We start from the raw sequence: 17,181 nt of genomic DNA, 5'->3' as shown, positions 1-17,181 counted from the left end.
CGGCGCAAACCACTGATGTACAGAGTATTCTACAGGAGGTCCATCAGGGATTTGCCACCATTGTGGACAAGCCGTCAGGATGTTCTCACGTATAGGATGCCATAGCGCACATGTTGGAGAGACATGAGGATCGCATAAAGAAGGCAGAGAGACGAATATCGGATACGGAGGACACAACAACTCATGTCACAACGCAAGTCGCCCACATGGACAAGCTCCTCAAACTCATTTCTGCGAAGAATGAGGATTTAGAAGTGGGGAGTCGGCACAATAATATTTGGATTTTCGGTATCCCGGAGTCGACCAAAACAGAGAGGATGGAGGAGTTTGTGGAAAAGATGTTATCCTCAATCAGTTTATCATAGAACATGCGCATCGTACTTTTGGGCCGCACTCGCCCCCGGGTAGCACACCGAGTCCCATAATAGCAAGACTTTTGAACTTAAGGGACCAGGACGTTGCACTCCGGGTAGCGCGACATAAGCAACAATTGTCCTATGATGGACACACATTCACCATCTATCCAGGCTTTACTCCCAAGGAACAAGAAGAGACACAAATTCATAGAAGTTCAGAACAAACTGCGGAGGCGCCCAAATTGATTACGCGCGGTTGTATCCCGCGCACCTCAGGGTGTCACATCAGGGTCAACAACGATTTTTCACCAAGTTGCAGCAGGTGGAAGAGTTCCTCAAACACTTAAAGCGCACGAGTCGCAATGATGGTACTTTGGGATCGCAACACTCCTCTTCGGTGGGAGAAGAGGATGACTCGCAATAACTGTGAAGCTGCTTATACTCTATGTCTGTACAGCGGATTGAGACGGTGACGACCGCCGGACAGCCAAAACTGTTGTATAATTGGCGTACACTGTTCAGCTGACTGACCAAACTGAGCCCTTACCAATGTACGCTGGGCACCCTCGGCTCCCCTAGAGTCCACCCCCTCTAGCTACTGTGGACTCTGAGCGAGGTGTTCCTGTGCGTTCACCTAGGCATTCCCCCGTTGCCGCTCTCTGTATGGTTTGTGCAGTGTGCGTCTGGATTTTTTGTTTGGTTGGTTATGATGGGAACGAGGGAGAGAGGGCGGTTGATTATTTCTGCCAAATTGGGGCTGCTTCAGTGGGAGGAGGAGGGATAGGGGAAGTGTTTTAATTAACACATGTCTCTTACAGAGTAGGTGGTTTTTGGTTCGTAGTTTACTGTGGATAACATGTGAATCTAATGTTGCACTGCTGGCACGAAGGAGGGCGGTACACTGGGTACACACTCGTGAGCTGTGGGCCCCTTCATTGTAAGGTATACAAGGCCATGGATGACACGGCTCCGGAGAAACTGAAAATTATTACGTGGAACATCAGAGGGCTGGGGGATCCGTGCAAAAAGCGACATCCTAGCTTACTTAGACAGGCATCAAGTGCACATAGCCATGTTACAAAGACTCATTTTAGCCCCCAGAGTGTTAACACCTTTGCAAGTAAGTGGGCAGACAACAGAAGTGTTTCCTCTTATTCCTCCTATGCGAAGGGTACGGCCATACTTATAAAGAAGCGGACACCTTTTCAATTAGCAGGTGCTTCCTGGGATGCGCAGGGAAGGTACTGCCTAGCCTGGGGCCGACTGGGTGCTGACTCGGTCACCTTGGCCAGCTGTTATGGACCGAACATTGATGCCCCAGAATTTTTCACTGCACTGTGGGCTAAGATTTTTGAAATAGGGTCAAACCACATAATCTGGGGTTTGGGGATTTGAATATTGCATGCAACCCGGAAATTGATAGGTCCCACCCTTCCCCATCACTACACTAAGGCATGCACCATACTGCACGACACTCTTACTACTTATCAACTGATAGATGTCTGGAGGCATATGCACCCACACAAGCTAGAGGGAACGCACTACACTGCGCAGGTAGCATTGTGGGGGCACCTGGATTATGTGTTTCTGTCTCGAGGGCTGGGCCCAGCTATATGTCAGATGCAACACCTAGCTCGCACTTATTCAGACCATGCCCCTGTCAAACTTACACTGTCCTCAGCGGACTATGGCCCCCCCACGCAATAGTTGGAGACTACATGCTCCTATTCTATTGGACTCTGTATTTCAGGAGCAACTGAGAGAAGAGGGTGCGTGATTTTTTTGTACGGAATAAAGACTAAGTGGAGAGCGTTGTGAGAAAGTGGTTCTATATATACTGGACCAAAGTAAGATACAGTGTGTATAGAGTCCACAAACCCCAGAGGTATAATAGAGGTTAAAGTCCGGTCTGACCTTACTCTCAAAAGTGGTAGCTTGGTCGAGCAGTAAGGTAGTACCAGAGGGCAGTGTAAAGCATTTGATGTACACACTCAGTCAGCAAACGGTTTCACACACTCAAGAACTGAACTCTAAGCCAATTGTTTTTATATCAAAAGATATAGTTGTTTTATTTTTAGAACCAACAGTTATAAAAAGGTACTTTTCTCAATATGAGTACTTGCAGGTAATCACTTTGCATAGATGCAATAAACTTTGTAAACACAATAAGTACAGTAGTTGCAGTAGGCAACACAATTCTAAACACAATCTAACATTGATCTCAATGGGTTTTTCTACATTAAATGCAGCTGATTACTTTATAGATTACTTTGGTAACTAGGGGACTGGATCCTGGATTCAGTCCTGGGATCTAAGCTGAAAACAGTTTAGTAAAAACGTTTTAGTTAATGCAATGATGTTTAAGGAATAAAAAGGTATTTTAAAAGTTGACACTTAGAAACTTTTCAGTGAAAAACTAGCAATGTTATCCTATTGACAGAAATTCAAGTCACAGGTAAAGTAGGTTCTCGTTACTTTAGTAACCCAGGACTGGACTACTAGGTTCAGTACTGGGGTCTCTACCTAAGGCAGGTAAGTATTTACGTTTGAGTATTTGGTACGATTTTTAAAGAATATTTGCAATTTTCAAAAGTAGACAGAAGAAATTTCAGAGAGAAACAGTCAATGGATTCCTATGGGAAAAAATTCAGGTTATCGACAAGTATAGGTTAAATCACTTTTGTGGTTCAGTACTGGGCTGAAAGGTACAGTACGGGCTCCTGTCCTGATTCCAGGTGAGTAATTCGAATTTCATTACACGGCGGATTTTAGAGGAATATTTTAGAGTTTCAAAACTTCACACTTAGATTTTTCGAGTCAAACCAGTCAATGTTATCCTATGGCAGGAAAGTGAGTTATCGGCTTTCAGGTGAAAACTGGACTGGTGAAGTTAAGGTTCTGGGCATGGACCCAGGGGTCGCCCAGGGTCGGAAAGGTACAGTAGGTACACCCCCAGCGGCACGGGGCAGAGAGAGTAGTCCCAATGCAATCCAATGGAGGGGAGGGGGCCTTCGGTTGGTGGCTGCAAGCAAGCAGGCCAAGCGGTTGTGGGAGTTGAGTAGAGTAGTGGTTGCACTTCCAGCGCACTTGGGCGGCTGGGTGCAGGGTGCTTTTGAGCCGTCAGGCGCCCAATGTTATTCAATGGAAAAGGTAAAAAGGGAACAAAGGCTGCAGGCTCGGGGACGGAGATTCTTCAGGTGCCACCACCTCTTCGAGAGGTGGTGGCACCTGATCTTGGAGAAGAGGTAAGTACCCCAAAGGAGGGCACAGGGGGCCGTGGGGCTCAGAGGTGTCTTTGGGTGTCGGGAAATCTTACCCTCGGCTGGTCGCGGTTGGTGGGCGCGTGGGTTCTGAGGCTGCAGGCGTCGTCTGGGTCGTCGAGGAGGGTCTTTGGGCACTGGACTTCGGGTCCCAGTCGCCGGGGGGATGTCCTCGTGGCCTTGGATCACTCGGGCACAGGCCGGGCGCAGAGTGGGCTGGATCGAATATGCTACTTACCAGTATGCATCTGTTCTTGGCATGTAGGGCTGCTGACATTCATATCTGTGCATAGATCGCGCCTAGTGTTGGGTCCGGATGATTGCACATTGTTGTCCTGGAAGAGTCTTCGAAGTATCACGAGATAGGTGGCTCCTCCCCTGGACTACAGTGCGCATGGGCATCGACTCCATCCTCAGATTGTTTTTAGTCATTGTGGCCAAGATGGAGTGAAACTCAGTGAATGATGACCATGCTAGAAGTATATGTGAATTCTGCAGCTGCTACAGGTGCCGGGGAGGAGGGCGGGCGATATGAATGTCAGAAGCCCTACATGCCAAGAACAGATGCATACTGGTAAGTAGCATATTCGGTTCGAGGCATGTGGGCTGCTGAATTCATATCTGTGCATAGAATACATAGCAGTCCCTCCATTAGCGGCGGCCGCCCGTGCCAGCTGCAGCAGTCTGGAAAAGTGTTCTGAGAACAGCCTGCCCTACAGCTGCCTGCTGTTTGGAGTGCACATCAACACAATAATGCTTTGTAAATGTGTGCGTGGTAGACCATGTGGCTGCTCTACATATGTCTTCCAAAGGAATGTTTCCAAGGAATGCCATAGAGGCCCCCAACTTTCTGGTGGAGTGGGCCCTTGGTGGAATGGTGAGAGTACGTTTGGCTTTCAGATAGCAGATCTGTATACATTTAATGATCCACCTAGCAATACCAGCCTTGGAAATAGGGTTACCTTTGTGGTGTGGTGCAAAGGCGACAAAAAGCTGTTTAGTCTTCCTAAAATCCTTGGTCCTATCGATGTAATACATCAGGGCCCTTTTGACGTCAAGGTGTGGAGCATTCTCTCCGCCAATGACTCAGGATTTTGTAAGAAAACAGGCAATTCAATAGTCTGGTTGATATGGAATTGAGACACAACCTTCGGAAGAAATTTAGGGTTAGTGCAAAGCACCACCCTGTTAGAATGAATTTGAATAAATGGCTCTTGGATAGTTAGGGCTTGTAGTTCACTAACTCGCTGTAGCGATGTAATCGCTATGAGGAAAGCTACTTTCCACGTCAAGAACTGAATCTCTCAGGAATGCAGTGGTTCAAAGGGAGGACCCATCAGCCGGGTGAGGACCACATTGAGGTTCCACTCCGGAGCTGGTGGAGTCCGGGGAGGAATGACTCGTTTGAGTCCTTCCAGAAAAGCCTTAATGGCAGGCACCCTGAAGAGGGAGAGGTGCTGCCTATTCTGGAGATAAGCGGCCATCGCAGATAGATGTATGCGAATGGAAGCATAGGCCAGATTACATTTGTACAGATGGAAAAGGTAACAGATGATATTCTGAATAGAAGCATCTAGCGGGTTAATGTTGTGGTCTGCACAATAAATGACAAACCTCTTCCATTTTGCCGCATAGCATGCTCTGGTGGTGGTCTTCCTTGCCTCCCGAATGATGTCCATACAGTCGGAAGGCAAGTGCAAGTAGCCAAACTCTAGGACTTCAGGAGCCAGATCGCCAGGTTGAGCTGTTGCGGATCTGGATGCTGAATGTCGCCATGGCTCTGTGTCAGAAGGCCTAGTGTGAGACATAGCCTCTGATGCGGTACCACGGACAGTTCTTAAAACGTGGTGTACCATGGTTGGCGAGCCCATGTTGGAGCAACCAGGATGAGAGTCATCGAGTGCTGCCTGAGCTTGCGTGCCACCAGCGGTATCAAAGGTGCTGGGGGAAAAGGGTACGCAAGTTTGCCTCACCAGTTCATCCATATCGCATTGCCCTGCGACTGTGGTTGTGGGAATCTGGCGGCAAAGCTTTGGCATTTTGCGTTCTCCCTTGTGGCGAACAGGTCGATCTCTGGATGACCCCACCTTCGGAAGTACGGTTGGAGTACTGATGGATGTATCTCCCACTCGTGCATTTGGTGGCTGTGCCTGCTGAGCAGGTCCGCCACCTGATTGTCCTTGCCCGGGAGGTGTTCTGCCATGAGGAAGATGTTCCTCTGAATGGCCCACTTCCACATGCTCTGAGCCAGATGAGACAGCTGCGGAGAGTGTGTTCCTTCCTGCTTCTGAATGTAGTACATGGCCGTCATGTTGTCCGTCCGGATCAACACGACCTTGTTGCACAGATGTACTTTGAAGGCTTTCAGTGCCATGAAGATCGCCATCAGTTCCAGAACATGTGTGTGCATCTTCCTCTGCTGTTGCGTCCATAGTCCCTGCACAGTGTAATGGAGTACATGAGCTCCCCATCCCTGGAGAGAAGCCACCGTCGTCAGGATGATCTGTGGCACAGGCTCTTGGAACGGTCGGCCCTTGCAAAATTTTCGTGGATTCCACCAATGCAGAGTTGTATGCCCGACCGCTCACCAACACTAGGTCTTTCAACTGCCCGTGAGCCTGAGTCCACTGACGTGCTAAGCACTCCTGAAGCGGGCGCATATGTAGTCTCGCGTGCGGGACTATGAAGATGCAGGAGGCCATCATGCCTATCAACTGCATGAACACTCTTGCTGGAAGTGAGTGTTGGGGTCTGAACTTCTGTATCAGCAATTGCATGCTGTTTATTCTCGCTGAATTTGGCTGAGCTTTGGCTGCCAGAGTGTCTATTGTCGCGCCCAGGTACTGTCGCGCGTGGGCGGGCTGAAGATGTGACTTTGGATAATTCAGCGAGAATCCCAGACTGTGAATAAGATGAATGGTGTGGGACATGTGGCTGGCACACTGCTGGGCCGTCTTTGCTTGAATAAGCCAGTCGTCCAGATAAGGGTAGACATGTATGTGCTGTCTCCTTAGGTGTGCTGCTACTGTCGCCAGGCACTTTGTGAACACCCTGGGTGCCGTCGTTACTCTGAAAGGGAGGACTTTGAACTGATAATGTTGGTTTTGAATAGTGAACCGGAGATACTTTCTGTGTGATGGGTGTATGGGTATATGGAAATATGCATCTTTCAGATCTAGTGTTGCGAGGAAGTCTCCCTGACTGAGTAACGGTAGAACCTGCTGTAAGGTGAGCATATGAAAATGCTCTGACAGAATGTATCTGTTTAGAGGCCTTAGGTCCAGTATGGGTCTGAGAGACCCGTCCTTTTTGGGTATTAAGAAATACAGAGAGTACACCCCAGAGCCTTGGTCTTCAACAGGCACGAGCTCTATGGCTCCTTTTTGCAGCATGCTGACGACCTCCTGCTGCAATAAGTGTAAGTGCTCTGCGGACATAGGATGGTCTCTTGGTGGTATGTTGGGTGGAGTGGATGTCAGCTCTAGACAATACCCGTACTTGACAATGTCTCTCACCCACCTGTCTGTGGTGATGGATTTCCAGACCGGCAGGAACTGTTGCAGTCGCCCCCCCGACAGGTGTTATATGGTCGGGGGGTCAGTGACAGGGCGTCACTGTTAGTTATTGGCAGAGGATCTGGAATTGTTGTTTCCTCTTCCTCTGCCCTTGATGTTGTTTCCACGATATCCACCCCTGTTGTGTTTATTGTAGGTGGTTTGTGTACCTCTTTTATTATACTGTGTCTGCTGTGTGTTTTAGCCTCTTGAAGGTCCTCTATTACTGGAGCGACAAAAAAAGCCACCCCGAAACTGCTGTGACAGCAGAGCCCCCATAGACTTTGCAGTCTCGGTGTCTTTCTTAATCTTTTCAAGGGTGGTGTCAACCTCAGGCCCAAATAAGTAGTCCGGGTTAACTGGCTGATTGAGGATAGTAGTTTGTATCTCTGGTTTGAATCCCGAGATTCTTAACCAGGCATGTCTTCTTAACATGGCGCTAGTGTTAATGGCTCTGGCTGCAGTGTCAGCTGCGTCTAGCGCGCACTTGATGGAAGCATTGGTTATAAGCTTTCCTTCTTGGATTAGTAGCTCCGCTCCCTCCTTGTACTGATCTGGTAGGTGTTGCAACAGTGTCTCAAGGGTATCATAATGGGCCCGGTCATATCTGGCTAAGAGTGCCTGAGTGCTGGCAATGCGCCAGATGTTAGCTGCCTGCGCTGCCACCCTTTTTCCTGAAGTTTCCAGTACTTTCGACTCCTTGTCAGGAGGAGGAGCATCACCTGTAGTTTGGGAGTTTGCTCTCTTACGTGCATTAGAAACAACTAATGAGTCCAATGGCAACTGTCCTCTTATGTAAGTAGGGTCCACAGGTGCCGGTCTATATTTTTTTTCAATTCTAGGGTATAATACCCTTGCTCTGGTGGTCTCCTTAAAAATGTCATCAGCATGCTTAAGGACCCCTTTCAGCATGGGCAGAGTCTTGACTGGTTTTTTCCGAAGTTGAAAAGGTGTGTACCAGAAAATCTTCCTCAATAGGGTCAGCATGTAGTTGCACATCATGGTTACCAGCCGCCCTTTCAATAAGGTCGTTAAAGGCAGTAGTGTCCTCAGTAGGAGAAGGTTTTACATTGTATGTTTGCGTGTCAGGGGCATTCTGTGGATCTCTTGGCTCAGCTGGGTCTGCCCATGGTTGGTTCTGATCGTCGGGATCAGTGTCCACATGATAAGTGTCACCCTCATTATCGTCATCCCCTGCATCAACATCTGAGTATGTGGGTGAAAAAGAGTGAGGTTCTTGTCCATAGGATTGCAGAGGTTCCACAAGAACTGGTGATGTGGTTGAATCCCTCTTCTTCTTTAATGGAATCTTATATGACTCCATGGGTGTTTCTGGTACTATTTTCCTCTTATACATGGATAGTCTACCAGTGTCCGAGTCGATGAACTGCCTCAACTCCTGTTCTTCAGGCTCTTCTGTAGCCCCTAGTCCCATCGACACACCTTTAATGGCTCCGATACCCTTTTTCGGTTCGAACATTTTCGGTCGCACCATCGGTGGCAATCCGAATTTGATTGGCGTCAATGCGGTCTGAAGGTTGCCGACCAGCTTCGGGGTTGGGGCCTTCTTTGGTCCGACTGTTGCAGCCTTTTCTTTGATGCGCTGGAGGGACTCCGACACCTGTTTTGATATGAATGGGGTCGGCTGCGTCGACTCAACAGGGTCCTTGGAGCCAGTCTTTGTCTTGGTCTCGGGTCGTGTCAGAGGATCGACCCCCTCTCTCGGTTCGAGCCTTTTGACTGCGTCGACTTTCTTTGACGCCGACTTCGTCGGTTCGACAGCCTTGACCTTGGTCTTCGGTGCCCCAACCTTCGGCTCGACGACCTTTTTGAACTTCTCTGTATCGACGGCCTTCTTCTGTTTCTTCGGCTCGCGGGGTTTGAGGCCTGGGAGCCGACCAGAGTTAGTTGCACTTTCGGTTTCGTTTTTGGCAGTGATGCTTTCGGTTTCGATTTCTTTGGATCGACCGATGGGATTTTCGATACCGATGGCTCTTTATATATGTCCGTAGCCGGGCCTTTATGCGGGGCTGTAGAACGATCCGATAGATCTTGGGTAAGGCCTCGTGGCGATCCCTCGACCTGAGCCTCATCGAGTGCTTCATCGTCGGCCCCCGTATCAACGGTTGGGCCTAGCTCCTTGCCTGAGCTATCTTCTACGGCCCCAAGGGCCTCTGCGTCGTCTCCTACCTTATCGACAACGTTTTCTTCTTCTTCCAACATTTCTTCATCTTCGGCGTCATACTCGGAGTCATGGTCTGAAACAGGATCCGAGTGTTCTTTCCGATCCTCCATATCAATGACCTCCTCGTCTTCGGTCCCGAAGATGTTGTCTGGATTAGGCGCTGATGTCTGCGACTCTAATCGAGCCGCGCGTCAAATCCGAAGAGTTTTCTTCGACCTGAACCGGGCACAGGCCATACAGTTGGCTTCGTTGTGATCCGAGGGACAGGCATGTGTTGCACACTGGGTGGACATCGATGTGCGGGTATTTTGCATTGCAAAGTGGACACCTCTTGAATGGGCTTCTTTCCATTGTAGATCGAAGATCGGGTCGAGTGTGGAAAGAAAACCGTCTAATTCCTCGATGTCCTCTCGAATCAAAGTTACCGGTACCGAACAAAACTATACCAACGCTGTCGAAAGCCTTTTGGCTTTGTAGAAAGTTTTCCTAACTTGAGCTAAGATAGTAACATCCGAACCCAATGGCGGAAAAAAACAATCTGAGGATGGAGAGGGTGCCCATGCGCACTGTAGTCCAGGGGAGGAGCCACCTATCTTGTGATACTTCGACGACTCTTCCAGGACAACAATGTGCAATCATTCGGACCCAACACTAGGCGGCGATCTATGCACAGATATGAATTCAGCAGCCCACATGCCTCGAACCTCAACAGTACAAAACGATACAACCCTCCTGTATGATAGAGGCCCTTTTTGACATGGGCACACACACTTTTTGCCTGGTACATGATGTGATTTCGACTAGAAGTGCATTGCATTCCTGCTAACCAAGTCCCCAGTGTCAGATCTCTTTCAGCAAAACTGTACAATTATGTCCCCATTAGGCAATACCTTTAACACTCTGTTAGTCTCTAGTAAATGGAACCCCTGGTACCTAGGGCCTGACCTCACCAAACTCATGCAGGGCTGCCATCTCAGCCTGCGTGTTCTGGTGCAGACAAAAGTGAAAACACAACATGACACAAATCTCTGTGCGTCATGCCCCCTAGCACTGCATGTAATATTTGTAAGACACCCATACAGCAGGCCTTACAGCCCTAAGCTAGGGTGCCTTATATTACATGTGAGGACATATCTGTATGAGTAGATATGGCCCTGTGCTGGTCAGTTCCATTGCTGCCAGTGCAAGTAATAAGGGAAGCCATTTTATCCCTCGTGCTGGACACTGGTGAAAACGAGTATCCGAGCTACATGATAGCTTCACTGAAAATAGGAATGTTTGGTAGCTTCACTGAAAGTAGGAATATTTGGTATCAGACATCTCATATTCACAAACCCACCCTGATTCCAGTGGTGGATTTCTGAATACATGCATACAGAGGCCACCTTAGAGGTGTCCCCTGAAAACCTAACAGCCTCTGGTGTGTTGTCTGATTGGTCTCTGCCAGCCTGCCACCGAGACAGATTTCTGAACTCCCAGGTTAAGCCCCTGGCACCAGAGAGGAATGGATCCTGCCAACCTGAAAGAAGACAATGGACGTGAAGTGTCGCAAAGAGCAAGAACTGAAGCCCCGGCTACAGACTTGGCACCAACCCTGCTGGCCTGCCTGCTGCCTTCGACGACTGTGCCAAAAAAGGACTTGTCCTGCAGCTGCTGAGTCCCCAAAGCCCAGGAGACCTGCCAGCACTTCACCCAAGAATAGCTGAGATGTAGCGGACCTGCTTCCCTGCATCCTACAGGCAACCAAAGACTCCTGAGAGTACTCCGAGACCACATAAACCAAACGCCTGAAGACGTCACTGCACCCATCACCCCTAGCCTGAGTTGAAGTGGACCAAAGGTGTCATCTGGGTCCTCCAGCCCTCCAGAGACCGAGTACACTGTGGTTTTGCCCCCAGTGAACTCTCAAATATTGCCTGCAGCCTCTGCACGCAGACCCCCTCTACCGCAACTGCTCCCCGTAAGGAAAATCTGACGCCTAAAGATACCTCTGCACCCGTCTCCCCAGGGCGATGGAGAATAGGACCAAAGGTGTCCCTACGTCCTGAGCATCGTAAGGCCTGAGCCCCCCTGTTTGTTCAGCCAACTGACCTTCCAGTCAAAGCCTGCAGCCTCTTTCCACAAAGATCGATCCTCATAGGGAAACATTGGGCACCCAAAGCTGTTTTGTACACCCCTGCACCCGGCAGCCCTGGGAGGCTGACGGGACAAAAGCCGGCGGCTGCAGGCCGGTGCAGATCTTTCTACTGCGACGCTACAAATATGGATTCAAGATGTCCATCACTAAGCAGGACAACCAGACAGAACACTGGTAAACACCAAGGATACTTTCTGCAAGCAAAGAAATGTCTTTGAGTGCATGTTGGACCTCATCTGTTCAGTACCGGACGTCGGCATCAACACTGGGCCCGTCTAGGCATTGTTTGGCTGTTTATTTAATTGAAACCATCAACAGCCTTAGAAACAATTCTTTGATAACCCTCGTCCACTTGAGTAGAGATGTAGTTGATCTTATCGTGGTCCTGATGAAGGTGGTTCTAATGAAGTCCCACTGAAACACGCATAGACCATTTTTACATATGTGGATAGTGCTGTCAGAGACACATACAACGGAGGAAACTGATGGGTGACATCTGCATCACCAAAAACGATATAACGTGTCTGATAGTTTGTTAAGGATCTCTACTGAGATTGTTTCTCTCTTGTGTAGGAGTGCGAGTATGAATGGGATAGTTTGATGAGTGAGTGAAGTGTAGATGTTGAATGTAGGGTTATCTGTGTGTTTTTTCTGCAGTGTCTTCTGCAGTAATTTTTATTGCTTTCTGATGTTAGAGTTGAAACGCTGACCATTTTGCCCCCAACACAGCCACAGATGAAGACTTTGATATAACCTGTAACAATGTGAATTTAACACTTTGCCCAACTACTTATTGATTGTTCAAGTGATGATGATTAATGCCCTTGAGTAATACAGCAGTGGTGTACATTAATATGTTGGAGGTATTTTGGTAATTGTCAGTCCATTTGTTTAATTGTCATATGTGTGTATGGTAATGATGAACTCTTCAGATTGATAATTGTGAGCTATAATATAAAAAAGTATAAAATATATTTTTCTACAAAAAAAAATAATAATAAAAACATGTCCTTTTGAAATTATGTCATTGCATGTTATTGTCACCGGGTTGGTTGCTAGAAATGAGCTCTAAGAGGCCATAGTGTAAAGCAATATAGGTCATTACAGAGGTTTCTTTCTCTATTATTGTTGTTTCCCCCTTCTCTTGGACCCAAAAGAAACTAGGGGGTACCTCTCTTCCTTATTTGCCAAGCCCAAGTGCCACTGGTGGTGTTCTGCTTGTGCTGCTTTGGACCTTGCCCACCACTCACCTTAACTCCTTGAGACTGGTCCTGTAAGTAGCAGTACTGTACCTGAATGCTGGACTTGCTTTTCCTCCCACATGATAACATTTTAGCTTCTGCAAATTGCACTGTCGACTTTTGAAATAAAAAAGTATTTCTTTTGAAAAATATACTTACTAGAACTAATTGCTTCGCATGCCTAAATATATATAAAAGTCCCGTCCAACATTTGTTGCTGCAGCCTAAGTCTACGTAAAGATACATGTTATTTATATAAACTGGTGTTAATTGTGAGTCGTGTGTCTCACTTACTGACTAATATGCGTATTTGTGAATGTTTAACACTCCCCTCTGATAAGCCTAGGGCTGCTTGACCACACTACACCCTAGAAGAGCACCTTGGGATTGTTAGAGCAAACCACTGTCCACTTATAAGGGAACCCCTGGACTCAGCACGATATTTCTAATTTTGATATTATATAAAGAGCCAACTTCCTACACCTCCTGTTTCTGAATGTTACTAACCTCAAACAAAAGGAAAATCAGGAACAAAAAAGTAAGCACCCTCACCTGGACAGCAAGTTGAACAGGACAGGGACTAACACCTCAGGTCGCTTCAGCTTCTTCTTATGCTGCAGTAATTCTAAGATGAGCGTGACCCGCTGCCAATATGCACTTACATCTTCTTGAGTCCCTTCTGGATCCTGAGTCTTTCTGAAGGAAAAACAAAGATATACGGTTATATTTTAGTCTACAGAACACGCATCAAATGAATACAGACTGGCCTATACTATAATTTGTTTTTAAAAAGCAACAATGGCTTGAAACTAAGAACAAAGAGGATGTGTAACTGCTGAAGTCTTCGCTGGTTCTGGGCGATTGCAACTTCTGCACTCCATTTTCACCTTTTTTGGGTTAAAAGTGCTTCATGGTTTACTCTGGTGCTACTGGTAGTATAAGTGATTGTCCAGATGATTGGGAAGTAAAACAAAGAGTGATGTGGGCCAAATAAAGGGAGTAACATTATAGGAACCCTCACAAGACCTGTAGCTATAGGAGAGTAACATGGGGGGAGGGGGTTGCATGGAGAGTTCCAGAGAGCCAAACTGAATAAGACTTTGGTGTTTACTGCTTGACTTACTATGATCTTGGCGTGAATCATAAAAAAAAAGCAATACAAAAGATTCTTAGAGTAAGAAAAAAACATAATGCAAAACAACCCTCACACACATTGTAGGAGAGTAGGGTCTGCAATCCTATGATCACCCGGACTTTTTGCTTTTGTTTCACTGGTTTACGACTTTCTCGGGCTGTGGTCCTGCCAATCAGACCCACAGCCTAGCTGTTCTCTCGCTAAATTGATATGTACCTTAGGTGCATTACCCAATTGGAACTGGGCCACCCTGTCAGACCCTGTAACTCAGGGCATCGGTGTACCCAGGGCCTACCAGGGGCTGAAGCATGTATTATGCCACCCCTGGATGGCCATCTAAATCTGACACAACTGGCTGCACGACAGCTGGGGCCACGTGGCGTACTCGCCCGTTGCTGTAGGTGTAGTATCCCTATACCTAACCTTAAAATGGACACCCGAGTTCCTCTCAGTCACTCCTATGGCAGGCCTTGACAATCCTGAAGGCAGAGTGCATGGAACCGTGTGAATTGGGCTCTGGCACGAGCCGAGCCCGGTTGCAGCTTGCGGAACCAAGACCCAATGGCTGTTCCATCATAACGCGTATCATATCGGTAACTTCGGTATCGCGTTATCAAGACATGTCGAGTAAGGTGCCATACGAATCGGGATGCTGCCCCCTCACCAATTCTGGCGACGAGGTTAGCATCCCGCCCTTCTAGAGGGACACGACATGTACGCAACTGTGAACCCCGGTTAAAGTTAACTGAAGCCTCAGCTCCACAAAATGGACGCTGCCACCACAGACACGAGTCTGACCTCCTGCTGCTGGGAGTCCTTCCAGCGAGGAGAGCTTGGACAAAGGGTTTCCTGTCAAGGGCGGTGTTCGCACCGTCCCAGACAGGGTTTGTGTATTCTGGGTAGGTAGGGCTTTGCAAGAAGGTGACTGCGGAGTGGCACCCCGGTGCTCACTACGCATCTGCCGGCTAGAACCAGTTCCAGGGGCGCGCAGCCCCTGACCTGGGGAAAGTCCAGCAGGGGGAGAGGGGTGTAACTACCCCCCTTCCTGGTCCCACCCTTAGGGCAGGACCTAGTCATGTACCCACCCCTTTCTTTAGGATAAAGGCCGGAGCGGGGACCCTTCCAAATTAGATCATCTTTGAATCAAGAATACTTTCTACGAAAGGACTTCGAGACTCTTCTCAAGATTTCTCCCTTGTGGCTAAGGAGTAGTCACCCTGCATCCGCAGGCACCATCTAAGAACTCTGCGGTTTGCTGCAAGTCCTTCCTCAAGGATCCGACGACCCAGCTCGACGAGAACCGGCTTCCCTGGCACCTCTGACCTCTACCCACGTCGTCAGCTCAGCTGAGATCTGTGGGTGCGACGAGACCTCGAGGGACCGGCCATCATCAAAACCTGCACGCTTTCTTAATCAGCGCGACCATCGAAGCAATTCTCTGGTGAGTGCCCCGGGGTCCGAGAAGCCCCGACCCTGAGTAGCTCCAGCACCGAAGTGCAGTCTCCCAGCATCTCCACGATCTGCGTGGGGCCCTTCTGCTCGCTGCTCAGCACGTTGTCTGGTCACTAGCCGCTGGCTTGTGCCCTTCTTTGACGACATCCGACAACCAACGCTGCTGGTCTGGTTGCTCCAGACCGGCCCTTGCTCCCTTTTCCAAGAGGAGCACCCCGGACCCTCCTGGTCCACTCAAGACGCCATTTTAGGCCCACCACGAGGCCCTGAAATCTGCCAAGGCTTGTTGCCCCAATCCTGGGCACAGCGACGCCGACAGCATCAACCTTCGTGGGACAGCTCGCACCTCCATCCTGGTCGCCGACAACGCCTCCTGGTCCGTGAGACCGCAGAGCCTAGCGTCGCCCACTCACCTAGTCGAGGTGACGGCCATCCGGTGCCTTCCTGGTACCCTCTGACTACTGGCTAGTAGTACGAACTTGGTCCCCTTTGCTTTCAGGTATCAACGATCACTGATCCAGGCTTGGATCTCTACGAACTATTCATCACTGGTCGCCGGCCAGCAACTCCTTTTCTTCCGGCTCCTGGCTCGTCAGCGAAGACCCCCGACGCCTGTAAGACTTGTGCAGCCGCAGCCCTCGTGGCTAGGTAACTTCGGCATTTCGGTGCCTGCATAGCCTCCTTACTCTAGGGTCCAGAGTCCCTCGCTTCCGACTTGCCTTATCGGGTCCGCCCGAGACCACTAAACTTTCCGTGCCCCCGGGCACTTGTTTTAATTGTGCACTTGAAGTATTCTCTAAGAGCTTTTTGTTCTGTGCTTAGTACCCTGTCCTCATAAAGAGTACAGGGCTGTTGTGATTCTAATAAATATACTGTTTATTTTCATAACACTTGTGTGGTGTCCTTTCACTTGGGGTTCAAGGGGTATGTGATGGTATTACAGCTGGCTTAACACGCCCTCTAGAGTTTAGCCCGAAGACTGCTCGTATCCACGCTACTAGGATAGCTGGTCTAAGGTTGACTTACAACCAATCACCATAAGGGTCGTTTGGAACGATACATAGTGGTCGCTAGAATAGCGAACGCTGCATATCGGGCCAACTTCTCACACACATTACTTCTTAAAAGGTTGATCTGAGACATTAAATCTGCACTGTTCTCTAGTTCGCTAATATGGGAAGTGGCCACATATGATCTTTAACTTTAGGTCCAAGAAAACAAGCACAAAAGTCTAAAAACTGGAGTAAATAAAAACTTAACTAGACGCAAAAACCATATAAGGAGTTCATCACAGAACAATTTGCTCCTGCTTTGCACACACTATTCTCACTTAGAAATCAGAAAGCTCTAGGCTGAACATGAGTTTTGCACCGTTGTGTGATGCCTGATGTTTTGAGTGTCTAGTATCTAGGTGCAGAGGGCAGTAAGTGGGTACTGGGGTGTGGTTTGGCTGAACCCATTTTAGCCGCATCCTCCTTCAACTGTTCAACAATGCATCTTCTTCACATCTTAGCATCTACAACTTTGTAGTTAAGTACTCAGAGAGGGTGCATAGTAGAGTCAACTGAGGAGGACAATGCAGTAGGAATGACAGTATGATCCAAGACACACTGAATATCTTTGCATCAACATCACGAACAACAACTGCCTCATTAGCAAACTTCACAAATTATACCACCCCCAGTTATAATCTGCCATTCATTAAACAGATAATGGAACAAGTTACATCCAATGACAATTCTCAAGTGTCGCAGGTTTTTCTAGGAGACTTCAACCTCCATTGGAATAATACGAAAGATCATATGGTAAGCGGTTTCAAACCCTTCTTGACTGACCAGGACTTGACTCAATTTTGTGACAG

General features: G+C 48.3%; 1 protein-coding gene across 1 annotated transcript in view; it reads right to left on the bottom strand.

Annotated features, from left to right (window-relative positions):
* The window catches only part of HEATR1 (HEAT repeat containing 1), a 411,542-nt gene that overhangs the window by 134,157 nt on the left and 260,204 nt on the right, over positions 1-17,181 (bottom strand). Inside the window, exon 26 of the mRNA XM_086926859.1 lies at positions 13,286-13,429. Coding sequence (XP_086782985.1) covers positions 13,286-13,429 — 144 coding nt within the window. The remainder of the gene's footprint in view (positions 1-13,285; positions 13,430-17,181) is intronic.

The sequence above is a fragment of the Lissotriton vulgaris genome, chromosome 6, assembly GCF_964263255.1.
Source record: "Lissotriton vulgaris chromosome 6, aLisVul1.2, whole genome shotgun sequence".
Lineage (NCBI taxonomy): Eukaryota > Metazoa > Chordata > Amphibia > Caudata > Salamandridae > Lissotriton > Lissotriton vulgaris.
Note: the sequence above shows the minus strand (reverse complement) of the source record. Positions and strands in the feature narration are given on the sequence as shown.